We start from the raw sequence: 16,396 nt of genomic DNA, 5'->3' as shown, positions 1-16,396 counted from the left end.
TGGTGCCATCTCGGCTCACTGCAAACTCCGCCTCCCAGGTTCAAGTGATTCTCATGCCTCAGCCTCCCAAGTAGCTTGGATTACAGGCACATGCCACCATGCCCCGCTAACTTTTGTATTTTTAGTAGAGACGGGGTTTCACCATGTTGGGCAGGCTGGTCTCCAACTCCTGACCTCAGATGATCTGCCCGCCTCAACCTCCCAAAGGTGCTGGGATTACAGGCATGAGCCACCGTGCCTGGCTGATATTTTTTACTTAATGTGTTACCCATATATTCATAACCAGTAATTATACTTGCCTTTGAACTTGCCGGTTAATATATGTTCCAGTTTCCTCTTCATATCTTATGTTATTAGTTCTATACATTTCTTCCTTTCTTCCTATGTATACTTTCGAAAGTTCATCTCTCTGACTGTGTGTGTGTGTGTGTGTGTGTGTGTGTGTATGTCTTTCTTTTAAGCCAAACCAAATGTCCCCTTTTAAAACTAATTCGCAGCCCCATTTTCAATGTCCAGCAGGTCAGGCAAGCTCACACTCACCCTTCATCACAAACAAAATCTACTTTTGCTCCAAGCTGGAGATTAAGTGGAAATAGCACATGACCATTAGGAAGTTGGCCCAGGTAGTCATCACAGGATTTCACTGGAGTAAAAGAAAAATGAACAGAAAAACTTGGCATGTGGAGAATAAAGACTCAAGCTAAAAATACCAAGCCAGATAAGAGTCTAGGCACCTTCACATCTGGGGGCTGCAGGGCTCCAGTCTCCCTGGGGTGTGCAGCGCAGAGACGCAGCCCCTCTGAGGTCATAGCCGGGCTCACAGCTGTAGAGCACTTCCTGCCCAGGCCAAAAGATGTCCTTGTCCCTTTGGGTACGTTCACCATGCAGGACATCCGGAGGCGGCTGACATACTGTGGAGAGAAAAACAAAGTATTGCTATTTTTCTCACTGTTAAACTGGCCAAGGGAATACTAATTACAAATCTATATATAATAATAAAGGTAAGATAACAGCTTTATTATATTGATAACAAACTAAATACACAGGGCGAGGAAGATGTCTTGCCATCAAACATAGAACTGACACATTGCAGAACTGTGACTAAAACAGAGGTATCCCCAATTCATTGTTTTTCATCTAAAGTGTGCAACTAAGATTTCGCAATGGACAGTTCCTTCTAGAATGCTTCCAATTACTGTTCACCCAGTACAAAATTGGGAGGAATGATGGATTTTTCTATCTTCATACTTCCTTTCTAGAAACGCATCACCAATTTAGTCTTGCATTTTAGGCAATAAGGGAGTGCCCCTGCCCATGTCTCATCTAATAGGTCCCTCCGTCACCTGTCACACCCATGCAACAAACAGCATCCATACGTCTACTCTCATCTCCTGTCAAGGCTTCTCTCAGTGGCCACCTGACATAGGGTGGTAACGAACTATGGGTCTCCTCTCTTCATGCAATGAAGCAAGGTGCTGCCTAGTCATTCATTTCACTCCAGTGAGAAGGTGGGCAGCTGTCTAACAAAATCTAAAAGACCTACTGTCACCATAATGAGAGTGTATATTTCAGGCAACATATTGTAACGGTAGTGCTGACTCTCTCTTAACATAGTTGATCTGATCTCGGGAAGTCAGAACACATTTGGGTCTCAACTAAATTACATAAAACTGTTATAAAATGGAAAAAATAATTTCAGTTTGGCTTTGAGCAGATCAGTTCCCTTTTCTGGACTTCAGCTTTCTCAACTGTCTGGGGGATTGGACTAGAAGAATGACTTCTTTAAGGAGTTTGTAAATACTCTGATGCTGTAATGTCCATTTTCAGGGTTCATCACCCAGTGTTTCTCTTGACTAATCAATGCCTGGTGATGTAATATTGAGGTGCTGTGCTGGCTAAATTTCTGTTGGCCCCCAGCCTCACACTTCTGCACTGTCTTTCGACTGCTAGCAATGGAAACCTTAAAACTACAATCGTTCCTCTTCCTTGATAGCTTGGCTCTGGTTAGGTTCTGCCAGTTGGAGGCATATATACCAAATTAAAAGGCAGGATAATGGCAGAATCTGTTCTACTTCTAGAGGTGGCTTGGGCAGTGGCGGTATAGATGGCTTCAGTGAGCAGTTACAGCTTCAATTCTAGCCATGCCAATGACTTTGGCTCCAGCAATATCAGCTGCATTCTGGCAGCAGTGGTGGCTCCTGCAGTATTAGCAGCCTGCAGAGAGCTGCCTGCTCAGTGGGAGGGGCTGGCCATTTCAGCATCAGTACAGGCTCCTGTGCTCTAGACTGGCAGCCACCGTAGCTCCCTGATCTCTGGTAACTCTGCCTTCGTCTTATTGCTTTTCCTGCCCTTCTAACATTTTCGTGACCTATTATCTGTAATGTGGTTTGGCTCTGTGTCCCCACCGAAATCTCATGTCAAATTGTAATCCCCAGTGTTGGAGGAGGAGCCTGGCGGGAAGTGACTGGATCATGGAGGTGGTTTCTAATAGTTCAGCATCATCACCCTAGTGCTGTCTTGTGATAGAGTTCTCTCGAGATCTGCTTGTTTAAAAGTGTGTAGCACCTCTACCTTGCTCTCTCTCTCTCTCCTGCCAACCATATGAAGATATGCGTGCTTCCTTTTTGCCTTCCACCATGATTGTAACTTTCCTGAGGCGTCCCTAGCCATGCCTCCTGTACAGCCTACAGAACTCTGAGTCAATTAAACCTCTTTTCTTTATAAATTACCCAGTCTCGGATTAAGAAAATGTGGCACATATACCCCATGGAATACTATGCAGCCATAAAAAAGGATGAGTTTGCATCCTTTGTAGGGACATGGATGCAGCTGGAAACCATCATTCTTAGCAAACTATCACAAGAACAGAAAACCAAACACCGCATGTTCACACTCATAGGTGGGAACTGAACAATGAGATCACCTGGACTCGGGAAGGGGAACATCACACACCGGGGCCTATCATGGGGAGGGGGGAGGGGGGAGGAATTGCATTGGGAGTTATACCTGATATAAATGACGAATTGATGGGTGCTGATGAGTTGATGGGTGCAGCACACCAACATGGCACAAGTATACATATGTAACAAACCTGCACGTTATGCACATGTACCCTAGAACTTAAAGTATAATAAAATAAAATAAAATAAAATAAAATAAATTACCCAGTCTCAAGTAGTTCTTTACAGGAATGTGAGAACAGACTAATACAACCTGCATGAAATCCCTCCCTCCTTGAAAGCATCTAGAGTAAGTTTTGATTTCATGACTGGATGCTGATTAACAAGCCAAGGCTTGGAGTGAGGCAGACTTGCATTCCAGTTTTGTCTGCAAGTTAGTATCTTAGAAAATTTTCTGATCTCTCTAAGGCACATATTCTCTGTGAAACATTGAGGCCCGGCGTGGTGGCTCATGCCTATAATCCCAGCACTTCAGGAGGCCAAGGTGGGTGGATTGCTTGAGCTGAGGAGTTTGAGACCAGCCTGGGCAACATGGTGAGCCTCTATCTGTACAAAAAAACATAAAAAACTTGGCCAGGTGTGGTGGCATGCACCGATAGTCCTAGCTACGTGGGAGGCTCAGGCAGGGAATTGCTTGAGCCAGGGAGGCAGAGGTTGAAGTAAGCCATGATTGCACCGCTGCAGCCCAACCTGAGTGACAAATCAAGACAGTATCTCAGGCAAAACAAAACAGACAAACATAGAACAACTGGTAGCTACCTAATAACTTTGTTTTAAGGATTACAATTCACATGTAGCCTGTATCATAGTGCTTGGCCAGAGGAATCACTCATTTTTTATCAACAATTATTATATTCAAAGGTAATTGACAGATCTGTTTATAAGAATTCCAAAGAAACATCATATTCCTTGCCCAGGTTGAGCTTTGCTTCTCAATTTCAGCACATGTGTATGTACACATACCTTCTGAATTTCACCTTCACTATCTAGAAAATTTGCTCCTTGACCCTGCTCAGTACACATCCCTCCCCCTGAACAAGTACTAATCTCCTGCTCCAACAGCAATGCATGTCATTTGCAGGGCCCTTCTAGGCCTCAGTCAGACTCACCCCTGGAGCAGCTCGGTAACTCTGGCTCCCATTTGTTCAGGGCCTGGCATTGCACACGGCGGGGTCCTTTCATGACAAAGCCAGGCTGACACCTAAACTCTACAACTTCATTTAAGGAAAATAAGCTTCTGTTGACAGACACCAATATTCCATTTTCCACATTTGGAGGCATGCATTTGTTAGGTATAATGCACTGAGGGGCCGGGCCGCTCCAGATGCCCACTTGATCATCTTTGCTGGTGCAGTATATGGAGGGCTCACCCACGAGCTCAAACACCTTTCTCCCTCCGCTTCCAAGATTGCAGTGGTAGGTCACCACTGATCCGTAGTGAAAATACTCTCTGTTAGTGCTAATGAAATCTCCATTGGCAATGGCTGGGGGTAGCCCACAAGGAATTCCTGGAAAAAGAAGCAGCAAGTTAACCAAAACAAAACCTTGGGACAGAGTCTTGCTGTCACCCAGGCTGGAGTGCAGTGGCACGATCACGGGTCACTGCAGCCTCCACTTCCGAGGTCAAGCAATCCTCCCACCTCAACCTCCCAAGCAACTGGGATCACAGGCATGCACCACCGTGTCTGGTTTATTTTTATGTTTTTAGTAGAGATGGGGTTTGGCCATGTTGGGCAAGCTAGTCTTGAACTCCTGGCCTCAAGCAATCCGCCTGCCTCGGTCTTTCAAAGTGCTGGGATTATAAGCGTGAGCCACCGCGCCCAGCCTGGTTTCTTAAAATTATACTTTATTGTAAATTTTGCTGACAATTTGTTTAATTCCAAAATACCAGAAGTAAATACTGACAGTATTATTCTCATCTAATATTTGCTAATGTACAGACATGTTCTTACAGTTGTAAAATATTATGAATTCTGCTCTACTCAGTTAACTTTATTTCACTGAATGTGTCCATATATTATTAGAGTCCACTTCTGGTTTTTTTTTTTGTTTTTTGCTTTTTTTCTTTTTTGAACAGAGTCTCGCTCTGTTCCCCAGCCTGGAGTGCAGTGGCATGATCTTGGCTCACTGCAAACCCCGCCTCCCAGGTTCAAGTGATTTTCCTGCCTCAGCCTCCTGAGTAGCTGGGATTAGAGGCATGCAGCACCACACGTGGCTAACTTTTGTATTTTTAGTAGAGATGGAGTTTCACCATATTGGCCAGGCTGGTCTCAAACTCCTGACCTCAAGTGATCTGCCCGCCTCAGCCTCCCAATGTACTGGGATTACAGGCATGAGCCATTGTGCCTAGCCCATAGTCTAGGTTTTTATTTCTCCTGCTAAGTGAGAATTTAACTATGTTATCTCACCATTATTAATTTAGTTCTCTCTATATAGAAGGCATTTGCCTTTGTGGTATTGGATATTAATATAATAAAGCATATAGCATGGCATGTTTTTTGAGACAGGGTCTTGCTCTGCTGCCCAGGCTGGAGTGCAGTGGCCCGATCATGGCTCATTGTAGCCTCAACCTCTCTGGCTCAAGCAATCCTCTCAGTCTCCTGAGTAGTTGGGACTATAGGCGTGTGCCACCATGCCCGTTTGGTTTTTGTATTTTTTGGAGAGACAGGGTTTCACCATGTTGTACAAGCTGGTCTCGAACTCCTGGGCTCAAGCCATCTGCTCACCTAGTCCTCCCAAAGTGCTGGGATTACAAGTTTGAGTCACCACACGTGGCTCAGTATAGCATCTTTATTAAATAGTAGGACCAAAAACTCTGGCAGGACTAATAAAGACAAAGCACAAATATGCAATATTATATATAATAAACATGATACTTACAGATTCAGAAGTAATAAAAAGAACTGGACACTTATCTACAGCGATACCACCCTCAATGTGCCCAATCTGGTCTGATCTTGGAAGAACTGAATACTGTATCCTACTGTACTGTATGGCAGTGCCCAGCCAGTATATTGACCTTCTACAAAGTTGGTTCCTACTTATCCTCCCACCAACTGGGTTTGAAATTGCTGATTTCCTCACACCATCACAAAACCCAGGATTATGTACATTTTATATTCCTTGTTAGCTTGCAATTAATTGCTCATTCCTCTTTGCTCCCTAAAATGTAGAAAGCTCATCTTCCAAACAACTCACAGGGAAGATGGCATGATCCTGTTTAGACAAAGAATAAGAAGGAAGAAAGAGCTGCATGGCTTGAATATCTGATGTGATACTAAGAGCTTGCAGAGAGGATATAGGGTTTCTTTCACTGACTTTGTATTTGTTGACTTCACTGAAGAAATGCTCTTCAAACTGGGAGGTGTTCAACCAACAGAGGAGGAAATTGGGGACTGTTTAAATGAGCTCAAGACTAGTTTAAAATAAATTACACCTTGAGATAAGAAAAAAACAAAAGCGCATTTCTAGGTGAAGGTGGAAGGTTGGAATGCTGTGAGCCATTTTAAGGATATGACTAGATTCTTCAAATATCAGAAGGATACCATTTCCAAGAGGGATGAGATTCATTCTTTGTGATTCTAGGAGGACAACTCTAGGATTAAACGGTGGGGTGAATAGGGAAAGAGACTTCAACTCACGTTGACAAATTGGCGGCTTTGTGCTCCAATGGGCAGTATTGCCTGAGATGATACATTCAGCAGATGAGTGACCAATGAGTCGGTGCCTAAAGGCAAACAATGGAAAATAATTGTGCTGTACATGGCTCATCAATGTCCTCACAGCATGCATATGTGGCAAACCAGAAGGATTACAATGTAGGAGAAGTCTAAGGCCTAGCCTAAACTTTACCTGTTATTCCCAGCTTTTCTACTTCTTTTTCCTATTCTCTCACTATTGAAAGAAATATTTCTGCTCTAACTTCTCCTGGCCCATTTGCTTCTTAATATCTTGGCTTCATTGTGAACTGTACCCGGCACCAAAATAAAACAATTATTTATAAAACTGTTTGACTATTTGTTTCATAAATTCTATTTTCTCTAAATATTATTTCTGCAAATTTTTGTTTGCATTTTCCCTTATTTTGTGTGTACTTGAGATGTGGTTTTTGTAAATACATGATTTGTTGCTCTTGATCTTGGCTAGGAGACTTTGTCTTTCAACAAGAAGATTAAACCACATGTATTGAGATAAATGATGCATTTGATTTGCTTTCATCATCATTCTTTCACTGCCTTTTTCATTGATTTCATGATGCCCAATGAGGTTGATGAGGAGAAAGCAATGAATAAAATAAGCCCATTTTATATGTGTTCACGTATATTATACGTATGCACACAACACATATTTAAACCTATTTTCTCAATTTTTAGAGTCAAACTCTATATAGTCAGTCTACTCATCTTTAGTGTAATGTAAGTCTAGCCTACCTTTTACTGTCTCACATTTTCTAGTTTTATTGATATGTTCTATGAGTTTAGAGAGATTATTAATAAGTTATGATTACATTGCCAAATTTTTGTGTGTTTTTTTTGTTGTTGTTGAGATTTCTTTTGGAATTCATCATTCTTCTTTTTAAAAATTTGCTTATAAATTGCCTGGGAAACATACTTAAATGGTACAATTGTTGTGTCTTTGCTTGTCCTTTAATGTGTACCTGAGCCTCTAGGTGTGAATATTAGCTTGGCGCAATAGAAATGCTACCTTATACCATTTAGTGTTGTACAGAATCAATGTGGTGTCAATACATTTATTTCTTTTGCTGGTACTATATTTTCACGTTTTATTTCTGGGATCTGAGTTTTTTTCTCTATCCCTGAAACACAGAAGTTTCCCTAGTGATGGCTAGGTAAGGGCTTATTTGTTTACCCTTCTAGAATTTTTGTTATATGTATTTTGAATCCTGACACTGTGTTACATATGTCTTTCCTTTTTCCTGTTTGGAGACAGGTTCTCATTCTGTCATCCAGGCTGGAGTGCAGGGGAGCCATCACGACTCACTGAAGCCTCAGCCTCCTGGGCTCAGGTGATCCTCCCACTTCAGTCTCCTGCCTAGTTGTGACTATAGGCACACACCACCATGCCCAACTAATTTTTATACTTTTTTGTAGAGATGGGGTTTTGTCATGTTGCCTAGGCTGGTCTCGAGCTCCTGGGCTCAAGTGATCCTCTTGTCTCAGCCTCTCAATGTGTTGGGATTACAGGTGTGAGCCACTGTGCCTGCCTGTCTTCTCCTTTTCAGCTTTCCCCGCTGTATTCAGGGAAAATTTGGTTAACTTCTCTTACTCTTTGCTTTAATTTTCTGCAATATTCATTGTGAGATATATATATCACATGTATGAAATGAAATATATAAACACACTGAATATATGTATTCATTCATGTACAAACTTTATGGCTAGTTTCACAGAAGTATTTGCACAATTGAATCTTATTACAAATATGAAAAGGAGAGTATTCAGAAAGTTTCCCTGGTTTCTTGGCAGTAAGTCTCTTTGTAAAATTTCTCCTGATTTTTCAGACTGGTCTCTTTTACATGTATTTCCTGTTTCTAGTCATAAGCTCAATGGTTTTCTGCTGTATGCCTTAGAGAGGTTCACCCCTTATTCAGCAATGCAAGATGAGGAGGGTACAGTCAGGAAACTTATCAATTGTATTTTAAAATGCTCAAAAAATAAAAAAAGTAAAGGACACATTGGATTCATTCTAATTTTACTTTGTCAGATTCTATGTGCTATGGTCTGTGAGGTCTAGGCTGGCATATGTGCTGGACACCACAATTTTCCTTTCAGTATTGGTTGCGGTGGCACAAATGTAGCCCTTATTCACTACCTGGCTTAGCTGTTCTGGTGAAGAGTGAGATTGAGGAAGAGCCTCCACTGTGTGCTGAGCAAGGCTGAGCGCCAAGAGCTGGGCCGTGCGCTGTAAGCACCTGACGCTTGACATTTTCAAAGGGGCTCTGTTGTAGGTTGAAGTGTCTCCCCCAGATATGTTGAAGTCTTAACCCCCAGTCCCTGTGGATGTGATCTTATTTGGAAATACAGTCTTTGCAGATGCAATCAAGTTAAGATGAGGTCATTAAGGTAGGCCCTAATCCAATGTGACAGGTGTCATAAAAAGGGAAAACTTTGAACAGAAACATGCACAGAGAGGAGAACAGCATATGAGGACACGGACCCAGAGGGAAGATAGCCATGCAAGGACAGGGACAGAAGAAATTGGAGTTCTGCTGCCACACACCAAGGAAGGCCTGGGGCTCCAGAAGCTGGAAGACACAATGAAGGATTCTACCCTACAGGATTCAGAGGGAGCATGGCCCTGCCAACACCTTGATTTTGGACTCCCATCCTCTAGAACAGAACTCCAGAAACTTCTGTTGTATTAAGCCGCCTATTTTGTGTTACAGACATTCCTCAAGGATATTGCAGGTTCAGTTCCAGAACACCGCAATAAAACAAATATCACAACAGATGAGTCATATGAATTTTTTGATTTCTCAGTGAGTCTAAAAGTTGTGTTTATACTATGCGGTAGTCTATTAAGTGTGAAATAGAATTATGTTTGAAAAAAGTCATACTTTAAAAAATGGTTTATTGATAAAAAATGCTAAAGATTATCTGACCTTCAATAAGTCGTAATCTTTTTGCTGGTGGAGGGTCTTGCCTCAAGGTTGATGGCTGCTGACTGCTCGGGGCGGTGGCTGCTGAAGGCTGGAGTGGCTGTGGCTATTTATTAAGCTGAGACAACAATAAAGTTGCTGTATTGATTGACTCTTCCTTTCACAAAAGATTTTTCTAGCATGCAATGCTATTTGATAACATTTTACCCTCTGAACTGCTTGTAAAATTGGAGTCAATCCTCTCAGATACTGCTTTATCAACTGAGTTTATGTAATATTCCAAAACCTTTGTGGTCATTTTCACAATGATCATGTCATCTTCACCAGGAAGAGATTCCACCTCAAAACAAACAAACAAACAAAACACTTCTGCTCATTCATAAGAAGGAACTCCTCATCTGTTCAAGTTTGATCATGAATTTGTGGCAATTCAGTCACATCTTCAGGTTCCATTTCTGACTGTAGTTCTCTTGCTATTTCCACCACATCTGCAGTTATTTCCTCTGCTGAAGTGTTGAACCTCTCAAAGTCAGCTGTGAAGGTTGGAATTAACTTCTACCAAACTCCTGTTAATGTTGATATTTTAACCTCTTCCCATGAATCATGAATGTTCTTAATGATATGTAGAATGATGAACTCTTCCCAGCGGTTGTCAACTTACTTTGCTCAGATCCATCAGAGGAATTACTGTCTGTGGGAACTGGCCTTACAAAATATATTTCTTAAATAATGAAACTGGAAAGTCAAAATTACTCCTTCAGCCATGGGCTGCAGAATGGCTGCTGTGGTCAGCAGGCAGGAAAACTCCATTCACCTCGTGTCCATCTCCATTAGAGCTCTTGGCTGTCTAGGTGTAATGTCAATGAGCAGTAATATTTTGAAAGAAATCTGTTTTTCTGAGCACTAGATCTCAACAGTGGACTTAAAATATTCAATAAACCAAGCTGCAAACATAGCTATGTTATCAGGCTTTGTTGTTGCATTTATAGACACAGGCAAGGTACATTTAGCACAATACTTATGGGCCCTAGGATTTTTAGAATGGTCAGTAAGCTTTGGCTTCAACTCAAAGTCACCAACGGCATTAGCTCCTAAAAAGTCAGCCTGTTCTTTGAAGCTCTGAAGCCAGGCATTGACTTCTCCTCTCTAGCTATGAAAGTCCAACAGATGACTGTTTTGTCTATATGGAAAATCTGTTATTTAATGTAACATCTTCATTAATGATCTTAGCTAGATCTTCTAGATAACTTGCTACAGCTTCTACACGAGCACTTGCTGCTTTACCTTTGACCTTTATGTTATGGAGGGGGCTTCTTTCCTTAAACCTCAGGGACCAAATTCTGCTAGCTTCCAGCTTTTATTCTGCAGCTTCCTTACCTCTGGCAGTCTTCACAGAACTGAAGAGTTAGGACCTTGCTAAGGATTAGGCTTTGGCTTCAGGAAACGTTTCTAGTTTGATCTTGTATCTAGAGCATTAAAACTTCTTCCCTATCAGCAATAAGGCTGTTTCACCTTCTTATCATTCATGTGTTCACTGGAATAGCACTTTATATTTCCTTCAAGTACTTTTGCTTTGCCTTTACAACTCTCTAGCCGTTTGGAACATGAGGAATGGCTTTTGGCCCATCTTGGTTTTCAACATATCGTCCTCAGTAAGCTTAATCATCCCTAGCTTTTGATTTCAAGTAAGAGATGCATGACTCCTCCCTTTATGTCAACACTTAAAGGCCAGTGTAGGGCTATTAAGTGGCCTAATTGTAGTATTATTGTGTCTCAGGGATTAGGGAGTCCCGAAGAGAGGGAGAGAAAAGGAAAATGTCTAGTCCATGGAGCAGTCAAAGCATGCACATTTATTGATTAAGTTTTCTGTCTTATATGGGTGCAGTTCGTAGGGACCCCAAACAATGACAATAGTCACATGAAAGATCACGGATGAGAGATCACTATCATAGACATGATAATAATGAAAACATCTGGGATATTGTGAGAATAACCAAAATGCCACACAGAGACATGAAGTGAACACACACTGTTGGATAAATGATGCGACTGAAATGCTTGTGGCAGTGTTGCCATAGGCCTTCAATTTATAAAAAGCATAACATCTGCAAAGTACAATAAAATGAGGAAGTCCTGTACTTTTTGACGCCAGCCCAAGCAAGTGATCATGCTGTTATCATTAAGATTTGTTCTCTCACACAGCTGCTACAAGCTCTTCCCTTTCTTCCAGCAATGTCTACTCTGGGTTAGGGTTGTTTGTGGACTTTGACTACTACACTCCTAATTATTTTTCCTTCCCATCCAGTGAACAGTATACTCTTTATATGTGCACTGCCCTGGTTTCCAGCAAGGATACAGATTTTTTCCCTAATCTTCTCCTATCATTGTTCATTTCAATCAGGAGTTAACACCTGTGTTCAAGCCTCTTCAGAGCAGGTGGCAAGAGCCTAGTTTCCTTCCTGACATGTGGCTAGAAGGTAGTATTGCTGTTGTGCAACTCTTACACCAAGAGATGTTGCTGCCAACTCACCCTGTGGTACAAGAATAGTTGATTCTGGATCCAACCTGGATGTCTGTGATCACATGCACCATGCCATTCAGTGGATCTGGAGGAGTTTTACATGATTTACCTATGGGAAAGAAAGTATTTTGGAGCCAGGTAGAGTAATCTGAACTCTCTTTCGTACATAAGGTCTCAACCTGCACGTAGCTTCCTGAAAAAAACACGCAGTTCTGATGGTTCCACAGATTTTGCCACCTTGAGAAAACTCATCAGAGTGCCTAAGGATCAGCTACCTACTAAACCCCACTTCCAAAAAGACCTTCCCTTCCAGATCTATCTAGATCTAGATTTAGATCTGTGTAGAGACTTTGCATCCCTTATCAAAAGGTAAAGGTCACTGATGGCATTATTTCTACTGATATATTTCAAAGTTTGCAAAGGATTTCTTCCCTCCTAGTTATTCAAACAGAATTTGTCTTCCTACACTATTTTTTCCCATGATCTAGAGTCATGTATTATTTTCTTTCCTATAGGGAATGAAGATTTTCTCTACAAATATTCCTTGAAACATTCTCATGAAGTGAGCATTTCAAGCAATAATCAAGGATGTCCTACAAGAAAAACTTACATCCACCTATCTAAACACTTTTGAAAAAAGATTTCTTATATCCCACATTTGAAAAAATTCAATAAGAAGCTTTTGCAGACATGGGAAAGATCCAATGCAAGTTCACTCACGTTTACAGACATCTTTGGGACTCGACCACACTAGGTTATCTAGACATGTGATAGAGAATGGCCTCCCGTAGTACTCAAGACGGCATTCGTACTTTAAAGATGTCCCAATGGGAAAGTCAAATGCATTGGTTTGGGTTTTCAACTTAGCAAATGGAAAATGATCCGGGGCTTTACAGTGACCTAGAGATCAAGAAGTCAAGAATATCTGAGTTAATAAAAGTATACCCAATGTGCTTCCTCTTTTCTCTTCCTGGGTAGATTGATGCCAGAAGAAAAGAAACTTTTAGTTATAAAACAAAAAACAAAAACAGCAAAACACACACACACACACACACACACACACACACACACAACTTCCCTGTAAAATGGAAGGGAAAGTTCCATTAGCATAGGTTTATAAGGAAGTATATTACCTGGAAGACTAGTCTGTTATTGGGTCTTTCTACTCATATAATTTAGTTAATTTAATTTTATTTTATTTTTCTATTTTTAGTATTAGAAAAATACTAAATGTTTTTTAGTATTAAAAAAACATGTTATGCTTTTTATAAATTGAAGGCCTATGGCATTCTGATCTGGAACTCTAGACCTCAAGTGATCTGTACTGGGATTCCAGGTGTGAGCCACTGCGGCCAGTCTATTATTATTGTTTTTGAGATAGGGTCTCACTCTATCACCCAGGCTGGAGTGCAATGGCACAATCGCAGCTCACTGCAACCTCTGCCTCCCAGGCTTAAGTGATCCTTCCATCTCAGCCTCCCAAATAGCTGGGAACACAGGCAATTGCCACCACGCTCAGCTAATGCTCATACAATTTAATGTAAAGATAGCTCTGATTTAATTTTTCACATTTTTAGGACTCCAGAAAGAGTGTTTCTGCCCAGCTTCCACCTTTCGTGTCTGGTTTCCTTGTACTTCAGGGCATCAAAACTCCAATGAGAGGCTGAAAAGCATGGACAGGAACTCAAGACATTTTCTGGTAGGAGGAGACACTGATTTTCTAGGTCAGATTTCTAAGCTAACCATTTCAATAAGGGGATTCACGGCATTTGTTTTTAATTCATATGATTCTAATGAAGGACTTTCCCACCACTCACCACCTCCCTGTTTTTTCATCAGTCCCTCCAGCTGCAAAGGTCATCAGGATCTGATGTGTTGACTTACCTTAGAACCACTTATCATTGGTTTGGCATTCCACTGTGGCAAATGCGCACAGAGATACCATACCGTAATTATGGAAATATGGAGGGCCTGCGTTAGATATTCGGAACCCATTTGGGATGTGGGGAAGTGGGCACTAACCCAGAATTCCACAGCGAGGGGCGGGGCTGCTCCAAACCCCATTCCCTTGAGGGTCACTTGTGCAGCGGATGGTGCTCTCCCCAATGAGATCGAAGGTCATCCCTCTGTCTGGGTGGGGGTCGCATGTGTAAGTTACAGCTTTTCCAAAGGGAAAGACTTCCAGAGGTTTTCCTGTGTGTCTTCCATTAGGAATAATTGGAGGACTTGGACAAAAGATTTCTGGAAAAAAGACAAAAGCACTAAGTTTCATTCAGGAATTTCCCCAGAGGTATTCTGCAATTACAGGATGCTATGATTGTCATTGCTGAAAATATACTAAGGAGATGACAGTAGACATTAGGACTTTGAAGAGTTGGATTAAATGAGATGTCAATGAAAGTGTATTGCCAAGTACAAAAGAGATTTTTCTATCCTGAATCTTCCAGATAATAACGGTTCCTGGACAATAGAAACCTTACAACTTTAATGAAGTAGCAAAACATTTGAAGAAGAAAAATAACCATTTTCAAGGGTTACTCATTCATTTAGTCAATATACATTAATTGAGCACTTGTCCTGTGTCAGCCACTCATCAAGATCCTGGGGACGCAGTGCTAAGGAAGGAGCCTATGTTCTTGGGAAATATTTCTCAAATGTATGTTTCTGTGCTAATCATCTTAAATAGGTGAAACCCTTCACTGATTACTTATTGATATTGATCATCTACCTCTGTGATAACAATAGCCCTGTCTCAGTGAATTGAAACATAGTCAGACCATTATAAAACACTCCAAATGGATTCAGATTGCTTTGCTTTTGAAAATGTCTGTGTCTGTTGATGATTAATTTTCTCTTTTTACGTTCTGGGTCAGGTTTCAAGTTGTTACTCCTTTCTAGCATCTACTGATTTGTTTAGAACAGTCTCTCCCTCATTTCTAATTGGCGTTTTTCATTAGAACTGGAATTTGGAAGAAGCTACTTTAACTAGCAAGAGTTATGAAAAATAAGAGTAATCTTGAGTAGTCAATCAATGAGTTTTAATGCATAATAGTAGAACAGACACTTGTCATGCTGCTTCAAGGAGCACTGGATTGCTTAGACAGCAAGAATCTCTATATAAGTTTTGTTCTTACAAAGTTTTCCTCTAAAAAGCACTGTAAGATGTCCAAGTATATTTCTAACAACACAAACATTTTAGTAAAATTTCACGGTTTTCTAAAGAAACATGTTTTTCAACTGTTAGAATCAAGAAATGAAGCAAAGTTCTATCTACCATTGGGGAAATTACAAATAGACTAGGAGAAATCAGTAGTCTACTGATTATTGAACATATGGGGTTTATTTTTAAAAAACTGACTTATTTATGAATCTCTCAGCATAAATTATTTAGGTACATGTTTTGAGAAGTTAAGGCGTCTCCAACTGCTCGTCCTGTCTTATGTTGCATCCCACTTTTCCCTCATTCCTCAGTGCTTTGCTTTATTATCTTCATAGCACTGAATTTATTTTTTTTTTTGTCCCTCTCCCCACCTGAGGAGAAACAACATGGGACAGGGAATTCGTTCGTCTTGTTCACTGGTAAAACTCCAGTGGCTAGATGAACATCAGGCACAAAGTAGGTGATCTATAACTATTGATTAAATAAAGGCGTGTTTAATATTTGTGTATTATGAAATACATACAAAAATTGTAGACTGACTGCACCTGATGGAAGAACAAAATGAAAAAGAAAGAAGGGAGGAAGGAAGGAAGAGAAAAAAGAAAGAAAAGAAAGAGAGAAACAAAGTAAATTGTTAAAGCTTCACATTATCTAATCTCTCCTGAAGCTCCTAGAAGCACACTACCATGGGCTTTATTGCGGTAGAACACAGAAGACAGAAGGACAGAGACAGATCAGATGATCCCAAAGACAGGTGATGTACACATTGATTCACAACCAAACATTATTAAAATAAGCAATTTTCAAATCAATAATTCAGACTAGAAAATTGAAGAACCACATTAGGGGAGGTCATGGGTCACATACTGAACCGATGAAGGGGAGAGACTGGCCTGAAATGTTACTCCTATTACTCACGTTCACACACTGGAACACTGCTATTCCAAAGGCTTTCCATTCCAGCCAAGACACAGTAACTAGCAGAGCTGCCTTTTAATTGAAATCTAAAGGAGAAAATAGGAGTGAATAGTGAGCTGTTTCAGCCAACAGGACTCTTGGTTCACAATCTAAGGCCCTGCCCCAAATCTGAGGATTTTGAAGACCTGAGGCCAGCAGGTGGCAGAGTTGCACAGGCT

The 16,396-nt window shown here is 41.0% G+C and overlaps 1 protein-coding gene across 1 annotated transcript in view; it reads right to left on the bottom strand.

The window, feature by feature from the left end:
- Positions 1-16,396, bottom strand: part of CR1 (complement component (3b/4b) receptor 1 (Knops blood group)) — a 204,420-nt gene that overhangs the window by 155,333 nt on the left and 32,691 nt on the right. Inside the window, exons 8-15 of the mRNA XM_011937899.1 lie at positions 16,179-16,264; positions 14,123-14,341; positions 12,821-13,000; positions 12,110-12,209; positions 6,602-6,687; positions 4,070-4,468; positions 735-911; positions 541-643 (exon numbers count right to left, since the gene is read on the bottom strand). Coding sequence (XP_011793289.1) covers positions 541-643; positions 735-911; positions 4,070-4,468; positions 6,602-6,687; positions 12,110-12,209; positions 12,821-13,000; positions 14,123-14,341; positions 16,179-16,264 — 1,350 coding nt within the window. The remainder of the gene's footprint in view (positions 1-540; positions 644-734; positions 912-4,069; positions 4,469-6,601; positions 6,688-12,109; positions 12,210-12,820; positions 13,001-14,122; positions 14,342-16,178; positions 16,265-16,396) is intronic.

Source organism: Colobus angolensis, unplaced genomic scaffold (assembly GCF_000951035.1).
Source record: "Colobus angolensis palliatus isolate OR3802 unplaced genomic scaffold, Cang.pa_1.0 Scaffold100, whole genome shotgun sequence".
Taxonomy (NCBI): Eukaryota; Metazoa; Chordata; class Mammalia; order Primates; family Cercopithecidae; genus Colobus; species Colobus angolensis.
This window is presented reverse-complemented; position numbering and strand designations above follow the sequence as displayed.